General features: G+C 39.6%; 1 protein-coding gene across 2 annotated transcripts in view; it reads right to left on the reverse strand.

The window, feature by feature from the left end:
* The window catches only part of TPK1 (thiamin pyrophosphokinase 1), a 346,085-nt gene that overhangs the window by 76,981 nt on the left and 247,583 nt on the right, over positions 1-21,521 (reverse strand). For both annotated transcript variants that reach the window (XM_047694694.1, XM_047694695.1), the window contains exon 8: positions 11,349-11,460. In XM_047694694.1, the coding sequence (XP_047550650.1) occupies positions 11,349-11,460 (112 nt within the window). The remainder of the gene's footprint in view (positions 1-11,348; positions 11,461-21,521) is intronic.

The following is a 21,521-nucleotide window of genomic DNA, read 5'->3' on the forward strand; positions in this document are numbered from 1 at the left end:
TGTGCTCAGCAAGTTCATTAATACTTACTTAACCTTTAATGACCTTTAGAGCCCTGGGACTAATAAAATGTGGCTATAAAAGCAATATAAGGAAGAGTCAAATTTTCTGCCTTTTGTGTTTTCACCATCTTAATCACACATCAGATTGTTGCTTTTTCTTTTTTTTTTTAAGATTTTATTTATTTATTTGACAGAGAGATCACAAGCAGGCAGAGAGGCAGGCAGAGAGAGGAGGAAGCAGGCTCCCCGCTGAGCAGAGAGCCCGATGCGGGGCTCGATCCCAGGACTCGGAGATCATGACCTGAGCCGAAGGCAGCGGCTTAACCCACTGAGCCACCCAGGCGCCCCAGATTGTTGCTTTTATTTTTAAAGATTTACTTATTTATTTTAAGGGAGGAAGGAGAGAATCTCAAGCAGACTCTGCAAGCTAAGCACAAAGCCCAACCCGGGGCTCCATCTCACAACCCAGAGTTCACGACCCTGAACCAAAATCAAGAGTCAGACACTCAAAAACCTGAGCCACCCAGGTGCCCCTTTAACCTGATTTTGGTAGAAACTATCGGTTTCTCATGTAAGTAGAGCTTCAAAGACTAAACAAAGTAAGAAATATAAAAAGGATTTTAAAAAAGGAATATGTCTAATAAGAGACTGCTTACAACCCTCCAGCCGAATGGAGCTCCTGGCTCTGGCCTGTGCAAGCCTGACTTCCTGCGTGGCTCTCACGGATCAGAGTACATACTTGGCTAAACCTGACGGATGTAAATTGTTACCCTCGTTCCTCTCCTTTGTGGACACCAAATAAATCATGCTCACATAATTTGTTTTGTTTTTATTTTATCTTGAGTCTTTATTACAAGTTATCTGAGGCCAGATGAATGGCAACACTGAAATTCAGTTTCTCGATGGCAATATAAGTAAGTCTTCACATGTTAGTTTTCGGGATAACTATAAAGATTCAATGACCTAATAACTTTATTCAGTAATATTATTTCAGAAAATTACTTAATTCACTGAATACAAACCTGATATGGGAGGCTGAATAACACCTCCCCTCCCCCCCGCCAAATGTCTACACTGGAATCCATGGAGCCTGTGAATAAATCACTTACATAGTAGGAGGAGTTTTGCAAGATGTGATTTAATCAAAATTCTGAGATGGGTTTATCCTGGGCCATTCAGGTGGTCTCAGTGTCATCACAAATTCCTTAAATGCAGGCAGCTGTAGAGTCAGTGTTGGAGGAAGAGATAGAACAATGGAAGTAGAGGCGAGAGAGAGATTGACGATGCTACGCTGCTAGCCTTGAAGACCGTGGAAGGAATCACTGTCAAGAAATGAGGGCAGCCTCTGGAAGCTGGAAATGGTAAGGAGAGGATTCTCCCCTGGAGCTTCCAGGAGGAAAGCAGCTCTGTCAGAACCCTGATTTTTGTTTTTTAAGACCCATATAGGACTCTGGCCTCCGGAACTATAAGACAACGGATGCACTGCTTAGGCCAGTAGTTTGTGGTAATTTGTTATAGCAGCGATTTGAAACTGATACATCTGGAAACTTGCATCATGAAAAATTTAACAAATACGGTCATTTTTTAATCTATGAAACATCACATACCTTAGGTTTATCTATCTTTCAATATATCTATATCTGTTATCAAACACCAAAATTTCCTGCAGCACTAGTAATGAAGGAGATCAGGAGGTAAAAGTTCTGTGCCAGGAGTTGAGACACCTGAGTTTTAGGTCAGGTCTGGTTGCAGAAAGCTGTGTGGTTTGTGAAGTCATTTTTATTTATTTACTTATTTTAGGAAGTCATTTTTAGATATTAGTTATTTCACTTGAAAATCATAGGTCTCGGGGCACCTGGGTGGCTCAGTGGGTTAAAGCCTCTGCCTTCGGCTCAGGTCATGATCCCAGGGTCCTGGGATTGAGCCCCACGTTGGGCTCTCTGCTCAGTGGGGAGCCTGCTTCCTCCTCTCTCTCTGCCTGCCTTCTCTGCCTGCTTGTGATCTCCGTCTGTCAAATACATAAATAAGATCTTTAAAAAAAATGTTTAAAAAAATTAAAAAATAAGTAAAAAATTAAAAAAAAGAAAATCATAGGTCTCAACAACCAATGACATTATTGTGATACTATCATCTTGACATTATGATATTATAATTATTCTAGAATCTAAGTAAAGGAGATAACATTCACACAGTCCAGCCCACACATCATAGAAATTGTCATTTGCTGGCATATTATATAGAATGCATTAAAAAAAATCAAGATATAGTATCAACAAGATTTCTTTTCCTAATACATTCTATTAATAAAGAAAGTAATATTCTGCTATTCCCATAATGTAGTCCAAAGCATAAGAAATCACTCAGTGCAGCCTAGAGTAATGAAACTGGTACGCACTATTACATTTTAAAGTTTTACCAAATACTTGGAAATATTTAGTACTCTATGAATAGAAATGTAAGGCCTCCTTGAAAAACCTCTGTGAAAATACTTATTTGCAATTACGATCCTAAATTATGTAAATAATATAAATGTAATATTATAGGTATGACTTGTGAAAAACAAATCTTTCACCCATGCATCACACACTTGAATTTACATAAATTTGTAAGAGAATTTTTTATTTCTGAGGTTTGAAAAGATTCTTAGTGGAAAATTATTAATGAAGAAAGATCATTCCTGGAATTTATAGCTAGCATTTCCCATTTATAAATAAAAATGAGCTATGAAAACATTAATGACTTTTCTAAATTAATCATAAAAAGCCAGTGAGACTCTAAGTCATTGATGACTAACTAAATACAAAAGGGGGAAAATTTTTCCTGCCCATGTGTTGAGATACATGATTTTTAAAAGACCACTTACAGGATACTGTATATAATTTTTATGTAAATGCAACTTCTTCCCCATAAAGTTGTGTTTGCTTCAACATTCAGTGATCTATACTCCTCAGAAGGGCCAGCCAGCCCCAGCTGTTTTTTAATTAGAAACAAGATGGCCCTGTTGGTATCCTCCCCTCCCCTCTCCTCTCTTTGTGGCAGTGAGCAGACAAAGGGGGCCGAGGTGCAAAGCACCACCTGTCTTTGGGTCAGAACATATGCCAGGTATCTCCTGCAACCAGAGTTACCACTGTGCTTTGTCCTTCCCAAATCTGCATCCTGCCTGCTAGACATACTTCCCTTGTGTCTTGCTTTGGTTGCCTTGGCTGACTTCCCTGGAGTTTCTCTCTTGAATACCTAGACTTCAAGGGGAGGTAGCACTATTATCCTGACACTAAACCAGTCAAAGACATCACAAAGCAAAACAAGACAAAACAAAACAAAACCCTACAAAATAATTTATTACAGGATATGCATACAAAAGCCCTCAACAAAATAGAAAGCAGAAACCATCAATATATAAAAAGAATTGTACATCATGACTAGGTGAGGTTTGTCCCAAGGAAGCAAGTTTGGTTTAACATCTGTGATTCAATTAATGTAATATACTATATCAATAGAATTTTTAAAAAAACACAAAAATCACACGATCATCTCAATAGACAAAATTTTAAAAAGCAAAATCCATGCTATTTCATGATAAAAAACACTCAACAAACTATGACTAGAATGGAATTTCCTCAATCTGATAAGAGACATCTATGAAAGACCAATAGTTAGCATCATATAGTGAAATGGGGGATGCTTTCCATCCAAAATCAGTAACAGGACAAGGATGTCCACGCTTGCTGCTTTCAATATTATTTAAATATTTAATATTGTATTCGAGGTTCTAGCCAGGACAAATTGGCAAGAAAAAGAAACAAAAGAATCCACATCCATTTGCAAGAGTACATGATCTTGAATATTAAAAAAATCCCAAGAAATCCTCTAAAACACCATTAGTACTAATAAATGAATGCAGCAAGATTGCAGGACATAAGATCAAGTTATACAAAATTCAATTTTATTTCTATATTCTTGCAAAGAACAATCTAAAAATGAAATTAAGAAGAGAATTCCATCCATGATAGGATTAAAACAATACAATACTTTGAAACCAATTTAACAAAAAAAAGGTACAAAGCTTACATGAAAATAGCAAGACTTTGTTGAAAGAAATTAAAGATCTAAATGAAAGTACCCCAGGTTCACAGGTTGGAAGACTTAATATTGGTATAAGATGGATTTACTTCTCAAACCGATCCACTGAAACAACACAGTCCTTATCAGAATCCTAGCTGACTTCTTAGAAGTCAATAAATTAAACAAATTATATAAACAAATTATGTCTATGCATATAATTTGATAATTAAGCTCTGTGCTATTTGATCTACCATATTTTATCAGCTCTAACACGTACATTTCCCCCTCATCTCTGCAATTATAATTAGTATTTTTTTCCTTAGTGAACATAAAATAAAAATGCATCCTATAATCGCTGACATTTCAAATGTCATGAAATAGTCATTTCACCTATTTGTAAACTCAAGAAAACGGTCTGGGGTGGGAAACATTCATTAACAGCTTCCTTGGGTGGGGGACAGAGGCAAAAAACAAAAAAAAAAAGCCATCCTGATTATCACCTTTGATCTCTAATGCATGTGTTTTATGTGAAAATTTTAATAATATCTTCAATTCAAAGTGGGTCACCAAAGAATTAAGATACAAAAGAGACCTGGGTGCCTGGGTGGCATAGTGGGTTAAGCATTCGATTCTTGTTGGCTCAGGTCAGGATCTCAGGATCCTGAGACTGAGCCCCACACTGGCAGCACTCAGCACAGAGTCTGCTTTAAGACTCTCTCTCCCTCTGCCCCTCCCCCACTGCACACTCACTCTCTCTCTAAAATAAATAAATACATCTTTAAAAAGAAAAAGATACAAAAGATACTGTCCTTGAATCACACAGGAAATACTGATATCACAGATTCAGAGTGCTATTTTTCCAGCACTGGACTAGAAAAGCAGTAATTAAAAATAGTAACATAGACACCTAAAAATACAAAACATCTCACACATTAGTGGCATTAGTTCACAAAGAGGTTATAACCTAAGTGGGCAGAGCTATCGTGGAACCGTGACACCTATATGCCAAGAAATCCCAAACTGCTCTCTCTAGCACGGCCCTCTCCCCCGCACTGCAGACTCACAACACTAAAGGATCAGAATCACTTTGACATAATGGAGTGAGGATTCAGGGTGCTTCTCACTGAAACTGCATTATTACCCAGTGTAGTTTTAGAGATCCACAAGCTGTCCCCTTATGGCCTGGCACTTAAAAATCCTCACAGACGGGGCGCCTGGGTGGCTCGGTGGGTTAAGCCTCTGCCTTCGGCTCAGGTCATGATCCCAAGGTCCTGAGATCGAGCCCCGCATCAGGCTCTCTGCTCAGCAGGGAGCCTGTTTCCCCCTCTCTCTCTGCCTGCCCCTCTGCCTACTTGTGGTCTCCACCTGTCAAATAAATAAATAAAATCTTTTAAAAAAAAAATCCTCACAGAGAACTCTTGCAGAATATCTTGGTACCTGTACACACTTAATACAAATTATTTTCCATTGAGATGAAAAATCTTTTCAAATGGTCTTCTCTTAATTTCTTCCCTTCAAAAATATTTCACGTGGGTTAGATTTGAGTCTTTTTCAGTCAGTGCTATGAAATTATTTCATTCTGTCATTTATTTCTATACTTTGATAGGACATAAAAGAAGGAACAATGAATGCATAATTTCACACTCAATTTGAGTGTTATAAATAAGAGGGCTGGGCAAACGGAAAGCAATTCCATTTGATATTTTCTTAGGCCAAAGTGTAAAGAAGTTAAGAGCTCCGTCCCAGAGAATTTAAATTCTTCTTCCTAAGCTTTTTCATTTCTAGGTTTCCCCATATGTGTACCTTCCTCTTGTTTTTTTCCTCTTTATCCCAAATTCATTTTAGTGATTTCTTTTTAACATCAACTTACCTTTGATGGAAAGTCTTTCATTTACTAATTGGAAATAAGGAAAAATAGCATTATAGACTTGAATTCAAATTTTGAGTGCAACAATCCCTAATGATGTGAATTTAGGCAAATTACTAGAACCACCATGTGTCCTTATCTGAAAAGTGGGGACATCTGAAAAATATGCAGAAGCAATTAACTATACCACTTATCAGGAAGAAGGAAAACCAATTAGAATAAAAGAAAGGTTACACTTACGCATATGGTAGTAAAGCTTTAGGACATCAAAGAAAAATGAGGTCTAAAGGACAGACTTAAAAATGATTATCAATGCATAAGAGTTAGTTTGCTTAACTGCAGTCTCCTCAACAGCAACAAGAGAAACCCCCAAGAGTATGGCCAAAAGAGAATGAAAATAAGATTTTATTATCTATGTGTAGCTAAACTGCTCATCAAGATGGTGGACAAAGAAAAGACATTTCCTGATAAAAGTGCAGAGTCCTACTCATTCTTATCTTCTCTGACAGAACCTCGGTTTCACTTGGGCTGCCCCGTCTTCAGACACAAACTACACATACCTAGCCTCTTTTGCATCGAGGATGGCTGCTTGGTAGTTCTGGCCCCTGAAGCAAAAGACTGGATGCAGAAAGGATTTCTGGAAATGGTGGGACCCCTAAAGGCTTACTTTCCTGTTATGTGTGCTACCCTGTCTTCTCTTAACCTTCCTTTCTCCTGACGCTGAATGGGGACCTGACTGACCTGAGCTGCAACATCTTAAGAGTTTGAGGCAAAGGCTCGGAGGCCCACGGAAGCCACGCCCTGTAACTACTCACCTCTGTACTTTGTTACATGAGAGAAAAAGAAATTAAAGCTTTTTCCATTTTTTAAAAGATTTTATTTATTTGACAGAGATCACAAGGAGGCAGAGAGGCAGGCAGAGAGAGAGGAGGAAGCAGGCTGCCCCCGATGCGGGGCTCCATCCCAGGACCCTGGGATCATGACCTGAGCCGAAGGCAGAGGCTTTAACCCACTGAGCTACCCAAGTGCCTCCCCCTTTTTTTGTTTTAAAGAGAATTTAAAGCTTTTTTTGAAGCTCCCGTTTCAGTTAGTCATAACCAAATACATTCCTATTTGTTATGACTGAAGAAGAAAGAAAACTTAATTACCACCAAATATATGACTTTCTGAGAAAACCCAAGTGAATCTACACTCACATTTTTTAGGAACAATAAAAGAGGGATACCTGGGTGGGTTAGCCAGTTAAGGGTCTGGCTCTTGGTTTCAGCTCAGGTCACAATCTCAGGCTCATGAGATTGAGCCCCACATGGGGCTCCACACTGGGTGTGGAGCCTGCTTAAGATTCTCTCTCCCTCTTCCTCTGCTCCCGCCCCCAGAAACAGTGAGAGCATTTAGCAATATATTGATGTAATATACTTAAACCAATTTGATGTCTGTCTATATATCACCAAGGAGCTCAGAGAATTGGAAGTTTTTTTTTTTAATTGAAGTTTTTAAAAGGTATAATTTGCAGCATCAACACAAAATATAGGGTTCCTAGAAACAAATCTTATATAAGATGTATAGGATCTTTTGGACAAAAGTTTTACATTATTGAAAGCCGTTAAAAAGTTCTAAGTAAATGGAGACAGATACTATGTTTAGGGAAGACAATCACATACAGGAATTTACTTCCTCAATTGTTGTATTCTCCCAGTTTATCTATAAATGAGAAATAATTCCCATAAAACTCACAATAGAATTGTGTGCATGACACTTGTCAAGTTCACAACATTTGTGAAGATCAAAAAGCCAAGAATAACCATAAAACTCTGGAAGAAGAAAGTTGAGAGACTTCATTAGCCATATTTCAGGATTTATTATAAAGCTACTCAGGGCAGTGTGGGATCAGCATAGAAAGAAGTGTGTAAGCCAAGAGAAGACACTAGAAATTCAAGTTCTCCCCCTGCACATGAAAACTTTCGGTTGGAGAAAGTAAGATAAATGGTGCGAGGGCAACTCATAATCAGTAATGAAAAAAATCAGATCTGTAGCCCGTATCATACACAAAAATAAATTTCAGGTGCAAGAAAAGACCTAAAAATAAGACTAGAACTATATTGTGAGAACGTCTCTATGACTGTGGAGAATAGAAAGATGACTTAAGACAAAAACTACAAATCCCCAAGAAAAAGATGGATACATTTGACTTCCTTTAACTTGGATACATTGACTTCCTTTTAACTTCCTTTAACTTCCTAACCTCAGTGCATACAAAAATGCCATAAACAACTGGAAAAGGCAAAGTATAGCCAGGAAGTAGATAATTAGGGTCTGAAGAATCTCTAATAATAAGAAAAAACCAAATAACCCAATGGCTAAATGGGCAAAAGAAAGTGATGCACAGAAGAAGAAACCAGTGCCGCGTGGCTGGTCACTAAAAAAAGATGCCTTCCCTCAGTCCCACCGGAGATAGTGATGGACTATCACGGACATGTATCAGATCAGCAAAAATCTGATGAAACCTGACAATACCAAGAACTGTGAGAGGACACAGAGCATGGGAGCTCTTGTATTCTCCTGGGTGAGTGGACAATGGCGTACCCGCTGTCAGAGCAATGTGGCATACCCAGGAAAGGTGAAGACGCTTCTCCCTATAATGCAGCTGTTCTCCTCCCAAGGGAACAGAGCCTAGAGAAGTGCCAGTACCAGACCCACGACACAGAATGTTCACAGTGTACTGCTGGGAACTAAACTATGGTCGAATCAGTAGCCTGAACACCAGCTGTCGAGTTTCACTTCTGCGTGACGGGTACAGAGGCACCTTTTCACCGTTATTTTAAAGACAGAACATGATGAGAGATACTGCAAATTGAAACAGGTAAATCAGGTTTGTTTTCGAACTTGCGGCATCACGTTTTGGAGGGGGTAAAGACTGGGGGACAGCCAGCCTCCACTACAGACCCCCCGAGGGAGATTTGGGTTTTCGCTTTTTGTTTTTTGTTTTTTAAAGAAAGGCACGTGCAGCACCTCACTGGGAGACACTCGTTCTCGTGCAAAGGGACCTTGAGTGTCTGGAGGTCCTAGCGGGAAGCGCAGCTCCTATATCCTGACTGAAAAACGGTCCTCTGTCGGGGAAGGTCACCCACTATGGCCAGGCACGCAGCTTCGGGAGGGATGCACAAGGAGCTGCAGTGAGGGTGGAAGGGGGCACTTGACTAGTCAGCCGCATCAGCTGAATCAACACTGGCGATCAGTGGGGTGACAGACATGGCAGCCAGATCACCCTCCTGTCCCTGAGGGAGATTTTGATATGTTTCCCTAGGAGCACTTGCATATTCTCCTTGACCTAAGAAGTGATCAGCACCCACTGCACCTCCCTTCTCCTTCCCGGGCCAACCTGTCACTTCACAGGTGTGACTGACAAGCTGACACTGACCTCAGGGCTCTGCTTTCACAATGACAGCGAGTGAAGGGGGGACCCCGCCCTCTCAGTGGAAGAAATCTAGACACTGCTTTTCAAGTTGGCACTGCTTCATTTCCCAGCTGTTACTACTACTTTTTAGTGACACAATATTACCTATCACGAGACCCCCTTAGGTAGCGCTCTCACTACAGAAAACCGATGAAACACTGTGTCTCAATTCTCTGGCTTTGCCTACTCTATTAAGTTGCTAGTTACATATTTTACATAAAATTGTAGGGGAAAATACTTTTTTCAAAAGTCAAAGCAATCCGTAAATATATTAATAATAGTACGCAGCATTTCTGTAGGATTGAAACATTATCACCGACAGTAAGATTAAACACCACATCATGCCCAAAGGACCCTTTCCAGGGTCAACTTTATGATATAGAATTAGGACATGCGTATTACTGTGGGATACAGAGGATCAGAGGATGTTCTACCGAGCGTGGAAGCAGCCTGGGTAATACTCCAAGTCTTCCCCATCATCGTCAGGGGAAGGAAGCAGGGCCACGCCCGGACTGGCAGCCCTCCTCCCTGCTCAGTGCCCCTCCGACCTTGTGCCAGTCCTGAAAAGTGAGGTCCCTGGCACATCCAGAAGGACGTCACCAGTGTCGAGACTGGGTCCCGGGAACAAATGGAACTCCAAAGAGTACAATTGTTTTAGGTTGGAAATGTTTTCAAAAAAAGTTTCTAACAGGAGCTCATGTCAGTTCCAGCTAAACAGCTTCAAAGCCTGTCACATACTTCTGTGCACTAGAGCAGATCTGTCTCACCGTCCTTTCAAATTCTGATGAGCTCTCCAGGCATTTGCCTCAAAATATCTCTAGTTTTTCCTAATTGTTTGAGGACTGGTTCATAGAAAAGTCTTTTAAAATATCTTTTTATCCTCAAATTACTTACTTCTTGAAGTATTTATTTCCTTGTGGGAACCTAAGAGTTTTACATGTTATAAAAAAAATGACGTGGTGTGCTCGCTTCGGCAGCACATATACTAAAAAAATGACGTGGTTCCGTAATTTGGTTTTTATGACGTTAGAGTAAAGTGGTCAATCAGGAGACAATCCCTTTGACATTCAACCAAAGCTCTTTGACTAGATTATCATTATTCTTAAAGAGACTAGAGCTGACCTATTTCACAAGCCTGATGGTGTATTGTGGAATCAGCATTTATTTCATGAAAATACCCACCTCAGTTTTTGTTCCTTTCAAATCAGACAGTTTTAGTATAACTAGGACCTATTACAGTTAGTAAGCACTGGGAAACATTTTAAAACAGTAAAAGCAGCTAATCTAAATCTCAGAGATTTGACTATGAAAAGAACTTGCTATTTAGTTAGAATAGCTGCTTCTCTAGAAAAGAAAAGCAGGTTTCAAGAACACAAAATCTTGAAGAAGGTTGGACAAAGAATTCTTAGATTCAACACTACAAGTACAATCCATGAGAGGGAAAAAAAATCAGACTTCATCAAAATTAAATTAATGAATTTAGTTAATTTGCCAGTCATGTTTCTGATAAAGGACTTGAATCTGGGATATATACGGAAATCTTACAACTCAAACTAAAAAGGGAAATAATGCACTTAAAATATGAGCAAACAATCTGAAGACCTCACTCCAAAGAAAATATACTAATGACCCATAAGCACATGAAAAGGTGTTTGACATCATAAGTCATTGGTCGGGGGAGCAAATAAAACCACAAGGTACCACTGCATATCCACTAAGATGTGTCAAAACAAAAAGACGGTAACAGCTGGTGCGGCTGTGGGAGAAACTGGAGGCCTCACACATCACTGGTAGGAATACAAAATGGTGCAGCTCCTTTGGAAGATAGCCTGGCAGTTCACAGAAAGGTTAAACACAGACTACCTTTGACCTAACAGCAGATATATATATATACACACACATACACACTTTTTTTTTTTTTTTTTTAAGAAAGAAAATCTCCCTTTGTGCAAGGGTTTTACTTACTGAGGTTCCACTTTAGGCCTGTTGTCGTAACATGATTGCAAGACTGTCCAACAGGAATAAGGCCGCACCAATCACCTTCCATTCCGGTATCTACATGCATTTTGTGCTTTCCCTGAAGTAGAGAAGGAATGACAATCAGCAGAGGGAAGAGAAAGGACAGGACATCCATGTCACTTAAGATCCAGGCCTATGCACCAGGTACCATCCCAGAACTTCACGTGGTTATCATACTTAATCCTAATAACAAATGTAAGCAGTATGTCCTGAATAATCCCAGGAACTTCCACCTGACTTAATCCTAGCCACAATTTTACAAGGTAGTTTATTGTTAGTTGTTACTTTCACACATGAGAAAATTGCAGTTTGCAGAGATTAAATATGTCCAGGACCACACAGATAACCAGGGGGCAGAATCAGGACTCCTAGCTATACTTGCCCATTCTAAAGACTAAACTGATTCCACATGGTAGGGTTTTAATCAAACACTTGCTTAAGTGTAAATAAAACATTTCTCCCTAAGTAAAATCTTTACTTTATCTTGTAAGTGGACTTCTAGCTTTCAGAATTCAATGTCAGTCCTGCTAATGGTTAATCTGCTTCCTATGTCCATGGCTACTCTGGAGGACGCTCAGTTCTCAGTGAGAACCTCTACTGGGAAATAGTATCTACCTTGAGGAATGAGTATGCTTCCCCCATCTGGATTATGAAAACTGATATAATTTACTATATTATCAAGTTTTCAGTTTATAAGCAGGTTAACATTAAATGTAATGTTTAATCAAGGCTACAACATTTGCTTTTAAATAAAATACTTGGAAATTTCCTCTTCTTCTGAAAAGTAATGACTTTCCATTACTTTTCTATTCTATTCATTATCCTCAGAATATATGGTCTTTATAGAAAGATACCTCAACCTCAAGTCCTTATGGGGAAAATGCCAAGGCACACATCTATTCAGTAATGACACAGAAAAGATATTTTCCATAATTCATGCAACCCTGAGGGGATAAAGATGTTCTTTATTTTAATGAAATCTTATTTGAAAGCTTAATATCTGACACATTACCACAGTAAGGTACTTATGCCACCTTTTACAGGATTTTATTCCGAGTGTGCCTTTTGTACTCTGTTATGGGCTCTGGGAACCTACTCTGCTCCATAGAAGACCTCAGTGTATGAGCAGACTTTGTCTTTAGTCAATGGGTTGCTTTTATTTGGAAAACGGCTCTCTAAATTACTTATCATTTCTTGAAATATAACACAAGTTCATATAGATCTCTACTACCTATACAACTCATAAATATGCATTTCTATTTGAACACTCAATCAGAAGGCATAAATTCAATTAAGAGCGCTTAAATATATTCAAACACAAAGACCATTTAAAGAAAACATAAAATATATCTGAACTTGATGCCCATGACTGGAAGAAAAGATGGGCAACACAGGTAGACAAACACCAAGCGATGGATTAGACACACTGGGAGAAAAGTGGGTGTACTGAAAACACAATGCCCTGTGAAAACAATGCCACACGAAACAGAATTGGGATAAATTACAGAACCCATCGGGGTGCCTGGGTGGCTCAGTCAGTTAAGCATCTGCCCTCAGCTCAGGTCATGACCTCTGCGTACTGGGATCAGGTCCTGGGATTGAGTCCTGCATCAGGGTTCAGCTCAGCAGGGAGTCTGCTCTCTCTCTCTCTCTTTCCCTCTGCCCTTCCCCCATGCCCTCTTGTGTGAGCACGTGCTCCCTCTTTCTCTGTCCGTCCCTATCACTTGTTCTCTAATAAATAAAATCTTTAAAAAAAAATTACAGAACCCATCTATGTAAGTTGAAATAAATACAAACACATCAATACACTTTTTCTAACAATAAAATTTAAAAAAGATGTTAAAAATTTAAATATATATGTATATATATATGTGTGTGTGTATATATATATACATATATGTACACACACACACACACACACACACAAACACGTTTGCCTATGGGAAGAATAAGGAGAATGGGAATGTGGTAGAGGAATTAAAGGGAAATGGATTAAATTAAAGGCAAATGGATCAACCACTGAGGATTGAGATAATAATGTGCCACGAACAAACCAGCATAACTGACTCAACACTGAAATCTTATAAAAAGAACAATATGTTGTTTAGATACAAAGTGATACAAGACAGAAATTCTTAGACTCCTCTGAAGGAAAAAATAGGGAAATATTTTAATAATTCTGAAGAATAATTCAAGTAAGAGGAATAACTGGGACATGGCAATGGAAAAAACTTAGGAGTGAAATGAAAACTAATCTTCTTCCTGAATAATGATCTCTGTTGTTGTTTTAGATCAATTCAGAGCAAAGCGCAGAAACTATTATTACAGCTCTGGAAACATTTTACATATTCGGAGTAAAAGCAGTCACTGTCAGAAGGCACAGGTTCGGAGGGATGGAAGAAAGCGCAGGGGCCCTCACCTTCTCATCATGTTACATCCTAAAAGAATCAAGAAATAGTGCCTCAAGGGGTAGACTTTTAAAGGGGAGGGATTTATAAATTGCTCCTGGCCTGAGTAGCTGGTAATATGGGTAGCGTGCCTAAGACCAAAAAGGAGACCGAGAAAGGAGACTTGAAATGTCTCTGGCCTCCCTCATAAACCTCCATGCCAGCGTCCAAGATGTGACTCACGCAGCTGTCATACATACGAACATGTGTCATCACTGCATGGAGGGGAAGGCACAGAGTAGTAGGGAAGATGCCGATGGGAGACCTGATCAGGTGCAGAGAAGCTGGGGGCAGAATGTAGGCCAGGGGTTCCCTGCTGCCTGTGAAGGAAGAGAAATCAACCGCGGAGGGTGCACGCGTGCAAAGCCGTGACTCGGTGGCAGGACACTCACTGATGGGGTCAGGCGGAGAGGGTGGGATGGTGGGGCACAGGAGGTTGTTAGGGCAGTGAAGCTGTTCTCTGGGACATGACGAACATGAGACCTTACGTATTTGTCAAGACCCAAAGAATCTATAACACAAGCAGTGAGCCCTAAAGTAAATTATGGGCTTTTACAAAGAATAATATACAATACTGGTTCATCACCTGCACACAAGTCCCCCACTAATGCAAGATAATAGGGGAAATTGTGAGTTGTAGAGGAGATATATGGAAACTTTGTCTAATTGGCTCAATTTTCTGTAAACCCTAAAACCATTCTAAGAATAGTCTACTAATTAAAAAGAAAAAAATCTCTCCATGACCCCTCCGTCTCTCATCCCTTAATGGGACTGGCAGCACTGTGACAGTAGGCGTGCTACCTCTGACAGCCAGGAGCCCGGTACTGCACCGAGAGAGACATACAGCCGCTTCTCAGCACCGTTACAACTTAGGTGGCTTCCCCCCCGCTAAAAAACAGGGCTTTGTTTGTTTAAACCATGCACTGCCTTAATTTCTTCGTACAGAATTTTTCCCTCAGTTGATTTACATTGGCTAGCTTTGTCAGACGAGTTTGAGCATTGTTTCTCCCTACCACTCTCCCTTACAGAAATAACTCTGAAGCTATAGATGCTAAATATAACACAAATTATCGTCCATGGATGCAGACATAACACACTTTAACAAACTCTGAAAGCCTCCTTCATATGAAAGGGAGTCTTGTGGAAATTCTGATTTCCTTAGGAGTGCTTTGGTTTAAGTAGCAAAGGAATAGAAAGTGGTGGTGGCTTTTCCCGTTGGTGGATCCTAGCCTGATAAGGGTTGTCCTGCCAGGGTCCACATCAGAAAGCAGAGCATACCGGAGGGGTTGCAGGTAACCCGCAGCCTCCTGAGCACTGGGTGGCAGGTAGGAACAGAAGGGCAGGAACGCTCACCCAGCCCAGAGGGCTCTACCTCTGTTTCGGGTAATAGCATCTTTGACAATGGGGCCCACTGTTAGATACTGGGACTTCATTCCTTATCAAAGAGAGATTTGTGTGTCCTTGTCTTATTTTTATTGTGTTATAGTTAATCCCTATCTTTGACTGAAGGCCTTCCTCCCTGTTTGTGGTCTAGGTGACAGTTTGGTCGTGGTTAGCTAAACACATTAGTATGTTTGGTGTTCCAGCTAACTTCTGTAGAGAATGATAAGGGAGCTGGGTGAGGGTGGGGAGGGGTTGGGGGTGATACAGACGATGTGGATTAGGGAGTGCACTCTTCACAATGAGCACTGGGTGATGTATGGAAGTGTTGAATCAGTATATTGTACACCTGAAACTAATATAACACTATGTTAACTACACTGGAATTTAAAATTAAGAAGAAAAAAAAAAAAGAATGGTGAAGGAAGTAAGGAATGATTTCTCAACTGGTAGACATTAAGTCCCTAAGAGAAGATTCTTCAACTTGCATCATATAATGCAAAGGAAACAGCACATATACATGTTAAGTTTTATTATCCCAGGGAGAGGATGCTGTTATAAAATCCACTGATTTAAATGACACGGTGGTAAGCTTTCTTTTCTAGGCTTGCTATATATTCATTGCCTTCCTCATTATGTTAACATTCAACACACCTTAAAATTTTTAACCTGGGAATAAACTAGTTTGTGAACTTGAGAAGTCACAGATAGGTTTAAGCCTGCAGTCAATTAATATTTTTTCTTTTGTTCCAATAAGATGTTTAGCCATATGTGAACAGTCTTAGTATTTATAAATATGCAGATTTAGCTTTGTATGGTTAAAGGTGAACAATATTATGCTTTTCTCCTGTATCTTCAGTTGGTGTGACGTCTTTTAAAAAATGAACAAAAGGAATTTTTGTTCATTCCTCAGGTTTCTCAATTCATAATATATGCTAGCCTATATGTGATTTGACACAGGCAGGCATACAGCCTGACATTAAAGAACTTCCCTAAAGATTTATGCCATTACTGGAGTCTAGAGGCACATGAACTAATCATTGACTTCCATCTACTCTCATGAATCATTGCGCAGGTTCCTGCTTTGTCCCCTGTTCGAGCTAAGATAACTCTTTGAAGTCAAAGGCAGTTCTATATAGTAAAGATGAGGCAAAAATTGATCAGACACTTTGCTTCTCCAATTGTGGTTGTTTTTAACATATTAACAACCTCAATAAGGTATGAAATCGTAATTTAGTGAAAGGTAGCAGAGCTACTGCTTGGCACCTGTGCTGGAAATCTTAACTTATGAGCGTGTTAAAAGCAGTCAGCATCATAAGATCACTTTTGCTAGACGGCAGTGTCAACTGAGAGCAAAACATACACAAACAGAAACCTAAAGAAAGGGTAAGAAACCACCGTCACTTTGTATTATGCTTCCTCTTTGCAAATGACTGTGACACCACTGACAGATTAGATGAAGTTCACCCTAGATTTTGCTTTTGCAAAAATATCAATGAGCCGTCGGAATTGTTTACTTCTCTAAATCGTTAAATACAATTAACTATGCCAAGTTTTATGGCAAGAGATCTTGGTGTGGATCTCACAAAATATGTAGCAGTTTAACAAGACCATTCAAAAGCAATCAAATCCACGAAGAACATAAACGTACTTTCTATTTAGTGCAGAAGATTCAGGAAGCAGGTGCCCATGCCAGTTATAAAGTGGATGACCATTCATCAGATGGCTGTTAATGCTGCACTCACACCCTGTGGCTACCTGCAGCTAAGATTTCTGGCACACAGACCCAGTACGAATGAAACACCACTGCACACCGATGAAACACAGGATAACCTCTGGTAGCTCATTTTTTGTTAGTTTGTCCAGGTACTTAAAAATTTATCAACAAACACTGCAGGAAATTAAACAGCCTGCAGGAAGGGACAGGGAAAGGCGCAGATGGAGGTATCTGCATTGTACTTGCCAGGAAAAGAGGCTACCCCTCTCTCGTAAACACAGACCTCTGCGATGGTGCATTTTCATGCTGAAACTGTTCATGGGCCCGAGAGTACTTGCGAGAGCAATGGCCTCCACAGTGAATCTGGAAGGCAGCTATGCTTACTACTATACCACCAACACCTGCTACCACAGTGAATCCGTAGCTGTAACATCTCAGAGCTAGAAGGCTTGTATCTCTACTTTTATTCTGCTTCACAAGTGCAGAATTCAAACACAAGTGTGTTGGTTTTATTCAAAGTAGTCTGTAAAGAATTAATGTTACATATAAATATATTTACATATTTTATTTAAGATATTTCCTTTTGAAAATTCAATAATAGCTTCCCTGTAGATAGATTTAGAGTTTCCGACCACAGCAGAAGCACATTTTCCAAAGAGCATGACTCCCAGGATCTGGTAAGATCAGAAAGAGTCTCTTCCTGAAGTCACAATGCGCTCCAGCACAATTAGATGTTTCAGGTAGTTCTGTAGCGAAGAAATGCTGTTTACCTGAGTGAGAGCTACCCTAAACTTACCTGACTACAGATCCCCCTCCGGCCCTCAAATAACACCTCATAACTACCCATGGAATCCTCATTTCAAGAAACCCATGTAGGAAAATACTAATTCAGAATTATACGCTGCATCCAAAATTATAATACTTTGGTTTAATATTTCCACAGCCAGAACATTTCAGTAATGTGTTTTGAAATTAAGAATATCTGCTTGACTTTTGTTTTGGAAATTATTGGATAACCTCAGGCTGAAATTGTATGTTTTGACATGAGGTAGACTTACTCTCTGATTAAAAGATTAATGACAGGGGCGCCTGGGTGGCTCAGTGGGTTAAAGCCTCTGCTTTCGGCTCAGGTCATGATCCCAGGGTCCTGGGATCGAGCCCCGCATCAGGCTCTCTGCTCAGCGGGGAGCCTGCTTCCTCCTCTCTCTCTCTCTGCCTGCCTCTCTGCCTACTTGTGATCTCTGTCTGTCAAATAAATAAATAAAATCTTTAAAAAAAAAAAGATTAATGACAATACTGGTTTTCAAAAGAATGCCTCCTACACGCTAGTTAAGCTAGTTTGTTAATTCAAAAGTCAAAAATATTTATGAAATACATACCTACTATTGCTAGAGACAGTAGAATATTATGATAGGATAATTTCCTCATTAATGCCCAACACTAGCTATTTCAAAATAAAACTGATGGAACTGATATTCATCCAATATTTTCTGTCACTCTTTATTGATGCTTTTTTACAATGCTTCCATTCTGTCTCAACCACCACCACCCCTTTTATAGCAGGCAGGGGAGACATCTGGTGAGTGCCCTCATGCTCGAGTGTCAGAAACCTACTCTTGGCTCTTCCCAAAGCTACAGACATTTCAAATGATGACTTCTTAAGATAATACTTATCCCAGAAGCAAGCATTTCTAACAGGACAGGTTATGCCAAAAGATGTATTTTGAGTTAGAGTGACTGCAGAATTTTCAAGTAGTTTCAGATGAGAAGAATCAGGATTGCCCATGTTCTGTTTATTCCTATGCGGTTTCTCCAGCAAGTTTGTTAACCTGGACAAACTTCTGAGCAAAGGGCAAGCTCCACTCTTTTATGAAAATTCCTTGTGTCCTTTAGTTAACACAGATGACTTGCTTCTAATGGCTACCATCTTTATACTAGCATTTTGTTACCATACTGCATGTCTCACACAGGTGTATGTTGTATCCTTAAAAAGAATAGAATGGATTTGAAGGCAAAGATCGCTGCCTTTTATTTCTGTTGGATTTACAGCACAATGGAAGAAACATATTAAGTATCTAATAAATATCTGATTGATCAATGGGTTAGAGCACAATGTATTGATAAAAATTGTCAATATGCTTAGTAAAATCTTTATCAAAGCTTGAGTACATGAGGGATTGTTTAGTTGAACTCAAAGAACTCAGTACACATATGTAGACTTCTTTGTGTAGATAGCATTTGCCTAACTGGACACCAGGACAGAGGCACGCACCACCAATAATTATAAGCACTTGCCAACAGTACTCAAAATACACTTCAAGGTGTATATAGAGTACACACTTTATGTGTATAAAATGGGATTTACAATACTACCTCACTGGGTTGTTTTGAGGGCTAAGTGAGATACCACATATAAGGTGCCAAGAACAGGACTTCCAACATTCACGTTACAAATTGATTTACTCGCTCTTCCTCCATTAGGTCATCCAAATTTAAATGGAACACAAGTTTTCCCTCCACTCTTTTCTGCTTTTTATTTTATAAAATCCTAGGAACTTTGGCCCAGTAATTTTTGAAGGAAAATAAATGTGATTACTGCTAAGACTAATCTAAAATATTAGAGGGAAGGGAGAAAATGAATTTTTTTCTTTAAGCATTTTATAGTAACCTTCATAGAGCATTAATTTGTCTTCATGAGAAGAATCATATTTTCATTTGCTTTATAAAAACTCTAGTTTTTAATAAACTTAAAAAAATGTTCCCCTATTTTGAAATTGTCCTTTTAATTAACATATAATATATTATTTTTTTCAGGGGTATAGGTCTATGGATCATCAGTCTTACACAATTCACAGCACTCACCATAGCACATACCCTCCCCAGTGTCCATCACCCTGGCACCTCATCCTTCCCACGCCCCTCCACTCCAGCAACCCTCAGTTTGTTTCCTGAGATTAAGAGTCTCTTATGGTTTGTCTCCCTCTCTGGTTTTGTCCCATTTCATTTTTTCCTCTCTCCCCCCATGATCCGCTGCCTTGTTTCTCAAATTCCACATATCAGCAAGATCATATAATTGTCTTTCTCTGACTGACTTATTTCACTTAGCATAATACCCTCTAGGTTCCATCCATGTCATTGCAAATATCAAGATTTCAATTTTTGATGGCTGCATAATATTTCATTGTGTGTGTGTGTGTGTGTATAAATATATATACCACATCTTTTCCTTCTTTATAGGGGTATAAACACGAACTTTGACTATCAATTTTAGGAAAGTTCTAAGAACTTCTGAGGTCTCTTACCTAGTTATCACATCCAAAATGCAATTCTTTGTTTTCAAAATGCTCAATATGAATTGAGCCTACTAATAAGGTAACACGAGAGTCTCTCTCTCTTTTTTTTAAGATTTTATTTATTTGAGAGAGAGAGAGAGCATGACAGTGAGTATACGTGCACATGAATGGGAGGAGGGGCAGAAGAGGAGGAGGGACAAGCAAACTCCCCATTGAGCAGGGAGGCTGATGGGGAAAGGAGGGCTCTTGATCCCAGGACACCTGAGATCATGACCTGAACCGAAGTTAGACTCTTTACTCACTGAGCCACCCAGGTGTCCCCAAGACACTTTTTTTTTTTTCCAGTGCAAGCAAATAATTTAAATACAATTCAGTTCAGCCTCTAAATCCACTGGGCTTAGTTTTTAAATTCTCTCATAATTGGTCAAGGGTTGATGAGAATAGCAGCACTGCAATATACATTTCAACTTTCCTCCTTGTATCATCAACCGCCCCCAACCTTCCCTCTGTAAAACAGCTGTATGTAGAGTCACAACAGAGCTCCCCACAATAACTCAGGCACCAGCATTCTCCTCTAGCTGACCTCTCCCTTTCGTCAGGCTCAACAAACCCCACCCCATACTATTCTCTCTCTTCTCCCAGAAGCTGCAGGTCAGTAAGACTGGAAGGGGAGCATAAGGGAAGGACAGAATTTCTGGAAGGATCCTGTTCATTATCCTATCTGAACAGACTCCGGGAAGTGTTTCCGCTTGCAGAGATGCAGCATGGCTGATGTTCAGCACGTGTGTCTGAGTTGGGTCTAGTTTTTGTTTTTTTTCCCCCCCACTCATGTTCACAATGCTCATAGCATGTTGTTGGTACTCCCGAAGAAGAGGGGAGAGAAAGAAAGCTCTGCAATTATTTATCTCAAACTCCAGCATGACTACCAAACTTTATAAACTAGAAGAAATAACGAGAAAGCTCCAGCTACAGAAAAAGAGAAGTGACGTACAATTTTTGAATATTGGCTATGTCCTAACATTCCACTGGGCACCATAGTTCCCACAACAAGCTTGAGTGGTAGAGTTACTACTCAGAGATCACAGACTCCGTACAGTCATTAGCTTGCTCAAGATCACTCAACTAGCAACTGGGAAAGGTGGGGTCTACACCTCAGTATGGCATCATTTTAAAATCTACTTTTTTACTACATTATCATGTTTTTCTGGGCTTCTAACTTCAAAAGCCTGTCAGAATATGTCATTCCTTTGCTCCTCTTCTCTTTTTATTTTTCCCCTATATT

The sequence above is a fragment of the Lutra lutra genome, chromosome 11, assembly GCF_902655055.1.
Source record: "Lutra lutra chromosome 11, mLutLut1.2, whole genome shotgun sequence".
In the NCBI taxonomy this organism is placed as follows: Eukaryota; Metazoa; Chordata; class Mammalia; order Carnivora; family Mustelidae; genus Lutra; species Lutra lutra.